This window comes from Sinocyclocheilus anshuiensis, unplaced genomic scaffold (genome assembly GCF_001515605.1).
Source record: "Sinocyclocheilus anshuiensis isolate Anshui unplaced genomic scaffold, SAMN03320099.WGS_v1.1 scaffold579, whole genome shotgun sequence".
NCBI lineage: Eukaryota > Metazoa > Chordata > Actinopteri > Cypriniformes > Cyprinidae > Sinocyclocheilus > Sinocyclocheilus anshuiensis.
In genome coordinates, this window is record NW_015551075.1 from 1377022 (window position 1) to 1389117 (window position 12096).

The 12096-nt window shown below is 34.0% G+C and overlaps 2 protein-coding genes across 2 annotated transcripts in view; one reads left to right on the forward strand and one right to left on the reverse strand.

The window, feature by feature from the left end:
* LOC107662322 (cell migration-inducing and hyaluronan-binding protein-like) overlaps nt 1-8128 on the forward strand; it is a gene marked incomplete at its 5' end in the record, with an annotated part of 73373 nt that extends 65245 nt beyond the window's left edge. The window contains 5 exons of the mRNA XM_016452308.1: nt 1540-1744; nt 2837-2926; nt 3310-3467; nt 4632-4732; nt 7574-8128. Coding sequence (XP_016307794.1) covers nt 1540-1744; nt 2837-2926; nt 3310-3467; nt 4632-4732; nt 7574-7701 — 682 coding nt within the window. The remainder of the gene's footprint in view (nt 1-1539; nt 1745-2836; nt 2927-3309; nt 3468-4631; nt 4733-7573) is intronic.
* A 2434-nt stretch (nt 8129-10562) lies between these two features.
* The window catches only part of LOC107662323 (LDLR chaperone MESD-like), a 2882-nt gene continuing 1348 nt past the window's right edge, over nt 10563-12096 (reverse strand). Inside the window, exons 2-4 of the mRNA XM_016452309.1 lie at nt 11859-11860; nt 11229-11320; nt 10563-11003 (exon numbers count right to left, since the gene is read on the reverse strand). Coding sequence (XP_016307795.1) covers nt 10738-11003; nt 11229-11320; nt 11859-11860 — 360 coding nt within the window. The 3' untranslated portion in view covers nt 10563-10737. The remainder of the gene's footprint in view (nt 11004-11228; nt 11321-11858; nt 11861-12096) is intronic.

Sequence of the window (12096 nt, forward strand, 5' to 3'; positions counted from 1 at the left end):
TATATATATATGTGTGTGTGTGTGTGTGTGTGTGTGTGTGTGTGTAAGTAAAATTAATCAAAATTAAATAAAGGCAAAGCTGAATATTCAGCAGCCATTATCTTTTAAATAAAAAATAATAATTTGTAACATAATAAGTGCATTTACTGTGATTTTTTTAAATCAATTTAATGAGTCCTTGCTGAATAAAAGACAATTCTTCAAAAAAAAAAAAAAAAAAATAAACTTATTGATTGACATATTTTAAAACATATATATGTTTTATATGTGTGTGTGTGTGTGTGTGTGTAGCTTATATTAATATTGATATTAATATATTATATTATACCTTTAATATTTATTTGCAATTTATATTAATAATATGTATATTTTAATAAACATTTAATTGTAATTGTTATATATATATATATATATATATATATATGTGTGTGTGTGTGTGTGTGTGTGTGTGTGTGTGTAAGTAAAATTAATCAAAATTAAATAAAGGCAAAGCTGAATATTCAGCAGCCATTATCTTTTAAATAAAAAATAATAATTTGTAACATAATAAGTGCATTTACTGTGATTTTTTTAAATCAATTTAATGAGTCCTTGCTGAATAAAAGACAATTCTTCAAAAAAAAAAAAAAATAAATAAACTTATTGATTGAAATGTTGAGTCACGGATTCCACAAAAAACTATTTTACAATCACAGGAATAAATAACATTGTAAAATATATTAAAATAGAAAGTAGTTCTTTTAAATTGTGTGTGTAACTCATATCAAATACAATCAGTATACAATAATAAAAACAAATTTACCCCACACTTTATGGACATAATATTACATTTACATTTATGTGTTTTGACAGATACTTTCATCACTTTGAATGTTTTGCCCATGGGTGATTTTTAGTTTTTTTTTGTTGTTGTTGTTGAACAGGTGATAATTATATTTGACCATAAAAAAGAGTGCATATGATTTTACTGTTGCCAAATGTCCCATCTGGCTTAATTTTTTTAATTAATGACCCATAAAGAAGGTATTTCTCCATCTTTTACTGATAAACGGCTGCATGTGTGATAGCTAATAAAGTTCTGATCAGTTTAAAAAAAACACACAGAACAGAATGAATCCATTATAAAGTCAAATTAAATAAATATGTTTACAGCATTAAAGAAAATGGGCGTTAAATATAATCAATTAAACGTTCTATTGACTGGCCTAATGGAAAGTCATACTGAGCAAAGTAGAAGTTATTATAAGACATCTGTGTTTTCATAGAGGATGAAAAAATAACTGTTCTTAATTTAGCTATGTCAGTCTTCCTTTGATAATGAAACATAATTAAATTGTAGCAAATGAGTAATATCACTCGATTGGAGCTGCTGTGAAATTACCCAGGAGGCTGGATGCTAAACGCTGCAGTTTTGTCAATTATACGTTTTGATGTGGTTTTAAAAGTGTCACAGCTTCCAAACCCTCGCTGTCGCTCCCGTTCATGTGCTGATCTCTGTGTTTCTCTCTCTCTGATGTCTGTCTGCCGTCTTCCCTGCAGGCTGCTCTTCCTTAAAATCAAAGCGCACAATGAGAAGGACGACTTTGCGTTCTGCTCGGTGAAGGGTTGTGAAAGAGTGAAGATCAAAGCGCTGATTCCCCCCGGCAGCGGCCCCAGTGACTGCATGGCTGAAGCCTACCCCAAACACACCGAGATGCCCGTCGTCGATGTGCCTATGCCCAAAAAACTGCATCGCTCCAAACTGGTGAGGAGACACTTTTGACTTTACAGCGCATCTGTGTTTGAAGTCTAGTGTGATGCTGCGGGCCGGATGTGGGACGTTCCTGCTGGATTCCTGCAACTTGCCTGATGCTCTGAAGATGATGTCTAAAGAAACAACCAGCAATGCTTCTGTCAGCTTTGCAAGTGTTTGGTTGTCTCCTGGCAATCGAATTGTGCTATGGATAAATGAGAATATGCAGCGTTAGCGTTTGTTCAACAGGATAGTTCTTGTATTTTGCACACCTGTTTCTGTAAACGTTTGCTCAACAGGTTCCTCCATTGTGATTGACTGAAATGGTTTTTAAATGTCTATACCCACATAAATATTAATATATATGAATTATACAAAGATATTATACAGTATATATAATATATTATATAATGATTTATATTATTGATATATATATATATATATACTTCTACATTATATACTGTGTGTGTGTGTGTGTGTGTGTGTGTGTGTGTGTGTGTGTTAAAACAATAGTGGTCAACCAATATGGGTATTATTATTATAACAAAATCCATAAGATGCAATTTATACATTTACAATTTACATTTGATTACATTTTAACATTTTTTTTATTTTTTTATCAATTATATATAAAATATATCAATGTTAATTATATATATTTATTTCATATATTTTTATATATTTATATAGGTAGATATACTGTAGCAATGATAGCTATTTTACATTGGAAAAAAATAAAATGTCATTTGCTATAGCAAATGACAAGGAAATTACACAACAAATTATAATTAAATAATTAATTTTAAAAAATGTGTGTTATCTAGAGTTGAAAATGAAAGGAAAGCTAACACTTATTCAGCCAAGTGGAGGAAGCATATTAGTCTATCACTAATATATATCATTAACTGCATCCGTTTTGACATGTTCATATGATGTTATTTCACTTATTGGCGCAGTCAGTTTTCTTACAAGTGCAAGTGCCATTAGTTTAACCACAATGTAACTTCAAGTTCTGGTATTATGGTATATGCAAGTTGTTGTAAGTGCAAACATCTAGTAAGAAGATATGATTAAATGTTATACTATTGTAATCTCCCTTTACAGCCTCACACACCAGAGCACTTCCTTGAAGTCAAACTAGAGTCCTATAACACACGCTTTTTCCACATCAAAGAGGACTTCGCCTATACTGAGGTACAAACTCTTAATAAGGTTTCATTAAAACCTACAGCATCAGTTCTCAATAGCTGGTTAGCCTGCCTAAGCCTACAGTGGTTTGCTGATGTTTAGCTGGTTTAATCTAGGTTTAGCTGGTCTCTCACTCTGGCCTTTATATTATTATATTATATTATAATTTTATTTAATGAATTAATTTATTTATTATTCATTTGTTAAATTAATAGTAATGATGTCATTTTTTTTTTTTTTTTTTTTTTTTGGGGGGGTTGTCATTTTTTATTTTTTATTTTTTTGGGGGGGGGATTTGTGGAAAGAGAACCATAGGGATAGAGACAGACCAAGCAAGATGTTGAAAGAAAAAGATAAGACAAATGAAAATAAAGTTATTGTTTCTGTAGGTGAATGGCAAGAAGATCTACCAATCAGAGGACGGCATTCATTTGACTGTGATCGAAGGCCACAGCGGTAAAATCCTGGAGTCTAAAGGCTTCAGGAACTCAATCCTGATGGGAATTCCAGCTCAGCTAGAAAACTACATCACAAACCTCAAAGACGAGTAAGAATAATACAAAATATATGCATGAATAGTTTACATCCATACAAAATCAAATGCACATGCAATGAAATGTTCTATTCTAATTACTAGGGTTTTTATTCAGCAGGGATGCATTAAATTCATCAAAAGCAAATTGTTCATAATAAATGTTTCTTGAGCAGCAAATCAGCATATTAGAATGATTTCTGGAGGATCATGTGACACTGAAGAATGGAGTAATGATTCTGACAATTCAGCTTTGATCACAGGAATAAATTACATTTTAAAATATATTCAAATAGAATACAGTTATTTTAAATTGTAATAATATTTCGCAACATATTTTTTTTTCCCCTGTATTTTTGTGTTAAAAATGCAACCTTGGTGAGCATAAGAGACTTCTCTTACTTTTCTGTTTGAGCTGTAAGATTGATAGAAAAAATATATGCTGCATATATTTTCATGTATAATGCATGAATCATCAGATTACGTCTATACAAAATCAAATGCACATGCAATGAAATGTTTAACTTTTTTAAAATAACTAGTTTCTTGTGTAAATTAAACCAAAACAAGCTTTTTAACAGGTCAAAAATTATCTTTTTGTTTCAGTTTTGAAATAAGCTTTTTTTTTTCTTTTTTTCTTTTAGATTTACAGCATCTCATTATCAGCTAAGCGTGAAGCCATCTGAGATGTTTCACTTCCTGTAGCGCGTCGATGTAGAGAATTATGTGTTGAATTCGAGTGGATCACACAGGCTTTGTGCGACACACGGCGCTTTCCAAATTGGTCCGTGCTGTGAAGTGGGCTGTGCAGATATTTTATCCGTTCTGCACGGTTAAGTTGGGTAGCGTCGTTCTGACACTGCTGGAGTGTTTGGATTCTCTCATAAAAGCACCGAACAGGAGATAATCACACAGTCATATAGGGAGAAACCAATTGTATGTTTACATATGCATCAGTGGTCTTGAAATTGAGCTTAGGCGGTCATTGAAAAATGGTTTTAACGATTTAAACTATGTTTTTACGAGTTTTAAGTAGGTAAAGTAAAACAAAGTGAAGCCACATGCCCCCACTTCAGAGGGTTTAATTGTTCAAAGAACTTTTCTTCGAATACTTTTAATGTGTTCCTCCTCCATTTTTAACCGCTGTGTCTGACTGAAACTCATTTTTTGCACTTGCAGGTCGGTGGTTTTGGTCACGTCTAAAGGGAAACTGGTCACCAGAGGGCCATGGACCAAAATTCTCGAAACCCTCGGAGCAGATCAGACGGTGAAGTTGAAAGGTAATAAGATTCACTCATAATAATTCAGCATTGTGATAGACCAGTGTTTCCCAACCGGGGTGGCGCAAAAAAACAACTAAATCTCTTAACAGCCTACTGTTAGACCTACCTGAAAAACTAAAAAGCAATTTATTTCATTTGTATCGTTATTATTTTTTGTGCTATCATTAGTAATTTGTTTATTTGTTCTTATTTTATTACCGACTGCTTACTTGCCATTTTTTATTCAATTCAAAGTTTGAAATCAAGCTATCTTGTGCTACTGCAACAAAATTACCCCACTGTAAAATCAAAAATACACTGAGTGAGCAGAAATCTGTCAGATAGCTACACTCTAAAACATGCTGGGTTGTTTCAACCCAACTTTGGGTCAAATATGGACTAACCCAACCATTGGGTTACATTTTTTACATTAAAATTTTAACCCAAAAATTGGGTTAGTCCAAATTGACCCAAAGTTGGGTTGAAATAACCCAGCATTTTTTAGTGTAGTTATAATGGTAATTAAACAATGTTTACATATAAATAAAAGCCTACATTAAAATCTGTCATATAAATTGGTCTCTTCATTAGAAATTAGCTTACTGATTGCCACCATTGATGGTGAAAAAAATTAATAATATTAATAATATATCTGTATTACAGTATATTCTGCAGTTCTTCCCTGCACTCTAAAAAATGCTGGGTTGTTTCAACCCAACTTTGGGTCAAATATGGACTAACCCAACCGTTGGGTTACATTTTTACATTAAATTTTTAACCCAAAAGTTGGGTTAGTCCATATTTGACCCAAAGTTGGGTTTAAACAACCCATCATTTTTTAGAGTGGCTTCCAAAGGGTGCCGCGACTAAAAAAAAGGTTGGGAAACACTGTGATAGACGTCTCACATTATCAGTACATGAGGGAATTTACATTATTTATAGGTTTGAAACAAATGTGCATACTAGGAAACACTTGTAACCAAGCAACGATCTTATTATCTAGTACGTAATGTATTTTGATCTACCGCACCAAAGTTTGGGCTCAGAAATAATTTTTTTATTTGAAAGAAATAGTGCTTTTATTCATCAAGATTTAATTAAATGGATCAAAAGTGACAGTAAAGTCATTTATTATGTTACAAACCATTTTTATTTCAAATGCAGTGACTGCTGAAAATTCAGCTTTGCATCCAAGGAATAGATTAAGTTTTAACATATATTCAAATACACAGTAGCTCTTTGAAATTGTAATAATATTTCACATTTTCTCAGTTTTTACTGCTTAAGAGACTTCTTTCAAAAACATTAAAAAATTCTTACTGAACCCAAGCTTTTGAACTGCAGTGTATCTGTTGGTGTCTCAGATAATGATTCAGACTTATTTTTAGCTATAGAGTTTCATCCCAGTGGTGTTTGGGATGCTTTATGATAAATTACCACAAAAAAGACAGTGAAGCCTCCAGACAATGAAAGAAAAAGAGTCGAGTTCTATAAAGAGAAGCTGTTTTCTGGGTTGGACACACACACACACACACACACATACCAGAGCAGCAGGGTTCTTCCTCTCGACCCTCCCTTCACATATTATATTTATCATGTTCAATTGTCATTCCAGCAGGAAAACCCCCTTAAATTTACATTCCAAGGGCTTCCCAAAGGTTCGTTTCGTGAACCACCAAATGTTGCACAGACCACCGCCGCATGACGAGTCTGTACAGAAATGAAAATTAAAAATACTCCAACACAAGATTTTATGATACTGATCATCTGACTTCATATTTTCCTGTTATCTCATGGCTGAAATGAATGAATGAATGAATGAATATTGATTGATTTGAGATTATTGTATTATATGAATAAAAATTTTGAATGATAGGGCAGACATGAAACTAGCATAGCTAAACTACCGTTTCATACGATTTTTTAAAGAAATTAATCATTTTTTTCAGCAAGGATGCACGGAATTCTGAGAATTGCGAGATATAAACTCAGTATTGCAAGATATAAACACAGACTTTCTGATATTCGGAGTTCTACATTTACATCTCACAATTTAGCATTTATTTCTTGCAGTTCTGATTTTTTTTTCTTTCTCAGAATTCATAGTTTACATCTCACAATTATTTTTGTTTCCACCACAGAATAAAGAAGGTAATTGCGACTTCTTGTCTCACAATTATGACTTTTTTTTCCTTGCAATTGCGAGTTCATATCTGACTTTATACTGTATCTCACAATTTTGAGAAAAAAAATTTGAATTGTAAGATATAAACTCAGAATTGTGAGAAAAAAAGTCAATTGTGAGTAAAAAAGTTGCAATTACCTTTTTTATTTATTTATTTATTTTTATCCTGTGGCAGAAACAAACTTCCACAGACTCGGAAGACTGGAGTAATAGCTGCTGAAAATTCAGCTTTCCATCACAGGAAAATACAAAATATTTTCAAATAGAAAACAATTATTTTAAATTGTAATAATATTAAACAATATTACAGTTTTTACTGTATTTTTGATCAAATAAATGCAGCTTTGGTGAGCAGAAGAGACTTCTTTCAAAAACATTAAACGTCTGAACAGTAGTGTATGTAGGAAATCTGTTGCCAGGGATGACAGTCATACAGTTTAGCCTTATAATACAACCAAAGAATGTCATGATTGGCCAATCAGAATCAACTAATCCAGAAAGCTGTTAAATAAGCACCACAACATCAAAGACTGTATAATTAAGTAATTGACATTTTTTACAGTTTGCAGTTTGGCAAACGTTGATGCACATAGTAGAATCTTAAACTGGCCTTAACCAACATTTTTGTCATGAATGAGGTCTTTAAAACTCATTTTGTGGCCATTTTTTTCCAGATAAACTTGCCTTTGTGGGCTTCAAAGGCTCCTTCCGGCCAACCTGGGTGAAGATGAGTGTTGATGAAGAACGGGCCAAACTCCACCAAGTGCTGCCCATCCCTGTGATTAAGATGATGAAGCTATGAAGACGAGCGACACACCGCAGGTCTTCTCAGACTCGCAGTAGCAGCACTGCCGGACGAGCCCAGCTACAGGACTACTGAACCTAAAGCACCAATCACAGCCCAGCATGTGTTTATGTTACCTAGCAACCCCTCCCAGCAGATTCCGTTGTATGTGACAACGTAGACATTGTGATTTTTGGATTGTGTCGTCAGTTGATTATACTTGAGTGTCGACGGGAGATAAACAAGAAAAACAAAAACTAAAAATGAACGCAACATTCCTTGTTTTTGTCCCTCTCGGTGATGTTTGCCTTCGTTACATGTTTTTTTCTAAATATGTAGAAAAAGAGGTTTCGGATTGTAAATGTTGTGAGGTTTCCTCATTTTAATTGTCACGCACAAGAGTTGGTTTTGTTAGTGTTGAACGAGAGAACCAGCAAAAAAAAAATCCGGCCTTAAAGGAACAGGTCACCCAAAAATTAAAATGTCACTCATTTATGCATCATGTTGTTTGATGCAACAACAAACAAGAATCTTTGAAACATTTCCAAGCATACCTTCCAAAAGCATTATAAATGTAGTCCATGCATCCATATTTCACATCTTCTGATGTAATCCAATATTTTAAGTGAGAAACTGCATGTGTAGTACATGAACATTTAAAAGTAACTTTAAACAAGTTTTAATGCAAGCAAAAACTACACCATATAGGTTTGAGACAAAATGAGAGTGAAAAAATATGGACAATTTTTCGGTGAACCGTTCCTTTAAATCGAACCAAGAATGGATTTGAATCTGAGCATTAGTAAATGTCAGTCTATCATAAAATGATCAAATCTGTGATGAATTGGCTTTTCTTCCATTTGGCAAGAAGTACAACATTGTCCCTTTGCCGAAATAGCTGGTCTTTTTTCGGAGATTGTAATTTGTTAGTGTTTTTATATGTTTTGTGTGTTTCTAAAAAAAATCCTGATTGATAACAGAGATATATTTTATACTTATTTATTGTACAGGCACTATTACACAAAACCAGAAGGGACATCTTTTAAGGGACTTTTAAGTTGTAATGTAATTCTGTCCTATCTGTAAAAAAAACTTTTAAGTACAATTTTCACTTTAGTGTATGATTCAAATATACATGACATTAACTTTTAAGTTGTATATGGATGTGATGTAAATGTGAATGATTTCCAAGTAATAAAAATGTATTACTTTAGATAAGAAAAAAATATAAAGCCTTTTGTACAGAAATAAATCTTTTTTCCTCACATTTTTGGAGTGATATTATTTTTACTTTGCTTTTTTATTACCTGGAGATGACTTGAAAAACACACACGAACCATATATTGTCGCAATCGTGTGTTTACTGTCTTCACGTTTCATCAGTCAAAACGTTTCTTTTTATTCAGCTTAGCTACAGCCGAGATTGCTTTGGCTACAGCAAACGCGGGATGCCTTTATCCATATTAAGGATTTCCTGGCACGTGTTTACACCTCGGTCCTGACCGCAGATTTGGGCCGACATGACGTTGCTGTCTGGGCCTGCTCTACACCGAGTGCCATCTATTTGCCATGTGAGAAAAGCAGCCGCATTGACCGCATTCGTAATTGCTTTGGACACGACTGATGGCGCTGCATTAAATTAGGTCAAATAAGAAGATTTGACGTTCCAGAAAACACAGCCAGCAACTCATGATGACATTCAAGAATGCCAGTACAGTTTCCCACATCTGAAGTAGCGTTTCCACAGCGACTGTAGAGCGCTTCAGGGTGCTTTACTGTGCAAACATGTCCAGATCATTAGTGTACATGCATGTATGTCCAGAATGCAGGATCCACCCTAGTCCGATATGGCCTCCATGGTCATATTTCCAAACCATCTGCTGAAGAAACTCTTCATGGTCCCCCACCCCAAAATGAACACACTAGACACATACCATCAATCAACATCAGCTTATTTTAAAGTGTTTGCTAAACGAAAGACACATTCCAGCATCACTGTTGTGTATATATATATATATATATATATATATATATATATAAGAAACATTTAGTGTAGAATCTATGCAATGGATTTTGCATTAGGGCTCTCCATTACTTTGCCATTATCATCACAGTTCTGTAAGGATTGGACATATACGTCAATGTAGGAAGATGAACAACAAGCGCCTGCAAGAATGGATGAATGTTTAATGGATGATTGCAAACAAAAGATAATTTTTTATTTCAATTAGATCACATTTATCATTCAGTTAAGTGCTGAAAAGCTCACAGCTTTCCATGAGGTGTACTTACGTTTTCCCTGGTATCATGGCATATGGGGCTTCAGAAGGGAAAGGATGATCGATTACTCTATTAGCGCCTAATGTTGCTCTCTTTCAAACTGGGGCAATGACTCTGCCACTGCTAAACTCATTTTCTTTTGCCAGAAGCTGTTTGAGCTGTTCATTTCTGCCACATCTTCCAAATGCATTCCAGCATCCTTCAACAAGCTGTTATGTAAACCTTCAGATAAATCAGATATTCTCTACTGCTGCTGAGACCAGACTACTCATGTACTAGCTTGTTGCATAAAAGAAAAAGAAACATAAATTGATGTTCACACAACATTAATTGATGGACTGGAGTGGTGTGGATTATTCTGATGTTTTATCAGCTGTTTGCGAACTTTCTCCTAATCGGTTCCCATGAACAAACTAACTCTAAAATATACACACAAAATACACATCTTGGATGGCCTGAGAGTGAGTGAATTTTCAGCTAATTTTCATTTTTGGATGAACTATTCCTTTAAGTGCTACACTTTTTCTGCATTTGAAAATTTGACGCCAACTGCAAATCATCAATGCAATGCACGACACATAATTATAAAAGTGGTTTATTCTTTGATTGACTGTGAAAAAATGAGGTGAGTTACAGTAAAACAAATCAAAGAAACTGAAACAAAGATTGCTGATTTGACTCATCAACCTGTGTGTCAAAGTACCTGCTAACATATGTTAGAGAAACGCTCCTTCAGTCCTATTAAGACCATGCTGCGCCTTTGAGGCTCGTGTATCAAAGCTCCTGCTTGCTTTTATTTGCTCGGTTGGCTGCTTTCTTGTCTTTCTTCTTGGTCTCGTTTTGCTCGTTCCCCTTGGCATCTTTCTTGGCAGTTTTCCTGGGGTACACCTGTCCTTCCACGGTCACATCCTCACAGCGGTCCTGAGCGATCAGGAAGTCTTTAATCTCCCAGGCGTAGCTCCCGTCACGCAGCATGAAGATGGCACGGTTGGATCCCACCACAAATCTGATGAGAAAGATACAAACAGTGATTATAGTGACTGGTGACAGAGCACCAAAGAGCATTTCAAGAGATAGAGAAGGAGAGCTTCAAAATGGAGAGTTGTGGCACAAAGAAGCTCTGATTCAAATCTACTTATTAATGCATCTTTGTTAAATACTTCAACTATTTCTAGCATCACAACATTCGTTGTGAGAGTGTTTTTAAAACTCTTCTAAAACACTTTCACAATTTTGCTTCCCCCCCCCCCCATTTTTATCCTCACAGCGGTCCTGAGCGACCAGGAAGTCTTTAATCTCCCAGGCGTAGCTCCCGTCACGCAGCATGAAGATGGCACGGTTGGATCCCACCACAAATCTGATGAGAAAGATACAAACAGTGATTATAGTGACTGGTGACAGAGCACCAAAGAGCATTTCAAGAGATAGAGAAGGAGAGCTTCAAAATGGAGAGTTGTGGCACAAAGAAGCTCTGATTCAAATCTACTTATTAATGCATCTTTGTTAAATACTTCAACTATTTCTAGCATCACAACATTCGTTGTGAGAGTGTTTTTAAAACTCTTCTAAAACACTTTCACAATTTTGCTTCCCCCCCCCCCATTTTTACCACATCTCACATTCTATGTTGGAAATTAAATTCAATCAATCAAAATCATTCAAACATTTTTGTAATAAAATGACCGACTCCTTTGTCCTTCTAAGGATAATTTGCTTAGCTTTTTATGTATACAAAACACACACAATTAAATAATATTTTCACACTTTTTGCATTAATTAACAAAATTACAGCTTGATTGGAAATGATGATCACACTTAACGTCTAATATTTAATCTCAAACATACTCTTTACTGACACTGTTGTCTGCTTGGTAAAAAAAAAAAAGTATACAAACTTCTGAAAAAAATTTAAGAGGCAAAAAAGGGTACAAAATATATTTTTATTTATTACAAAACATTTTAATTTTGTTTTTTAATTTTAATATGTTTTTATACAAATGTCTATATCATTTTTATTTCATTTTTATTTTTAGTACTTAAAGATAAACTACATGAAAATGAGAAACTGCCTTGGCAACTAGCTGATTTTATTTTAGATATTTCAAATATGCCAACAATATATATATATATATA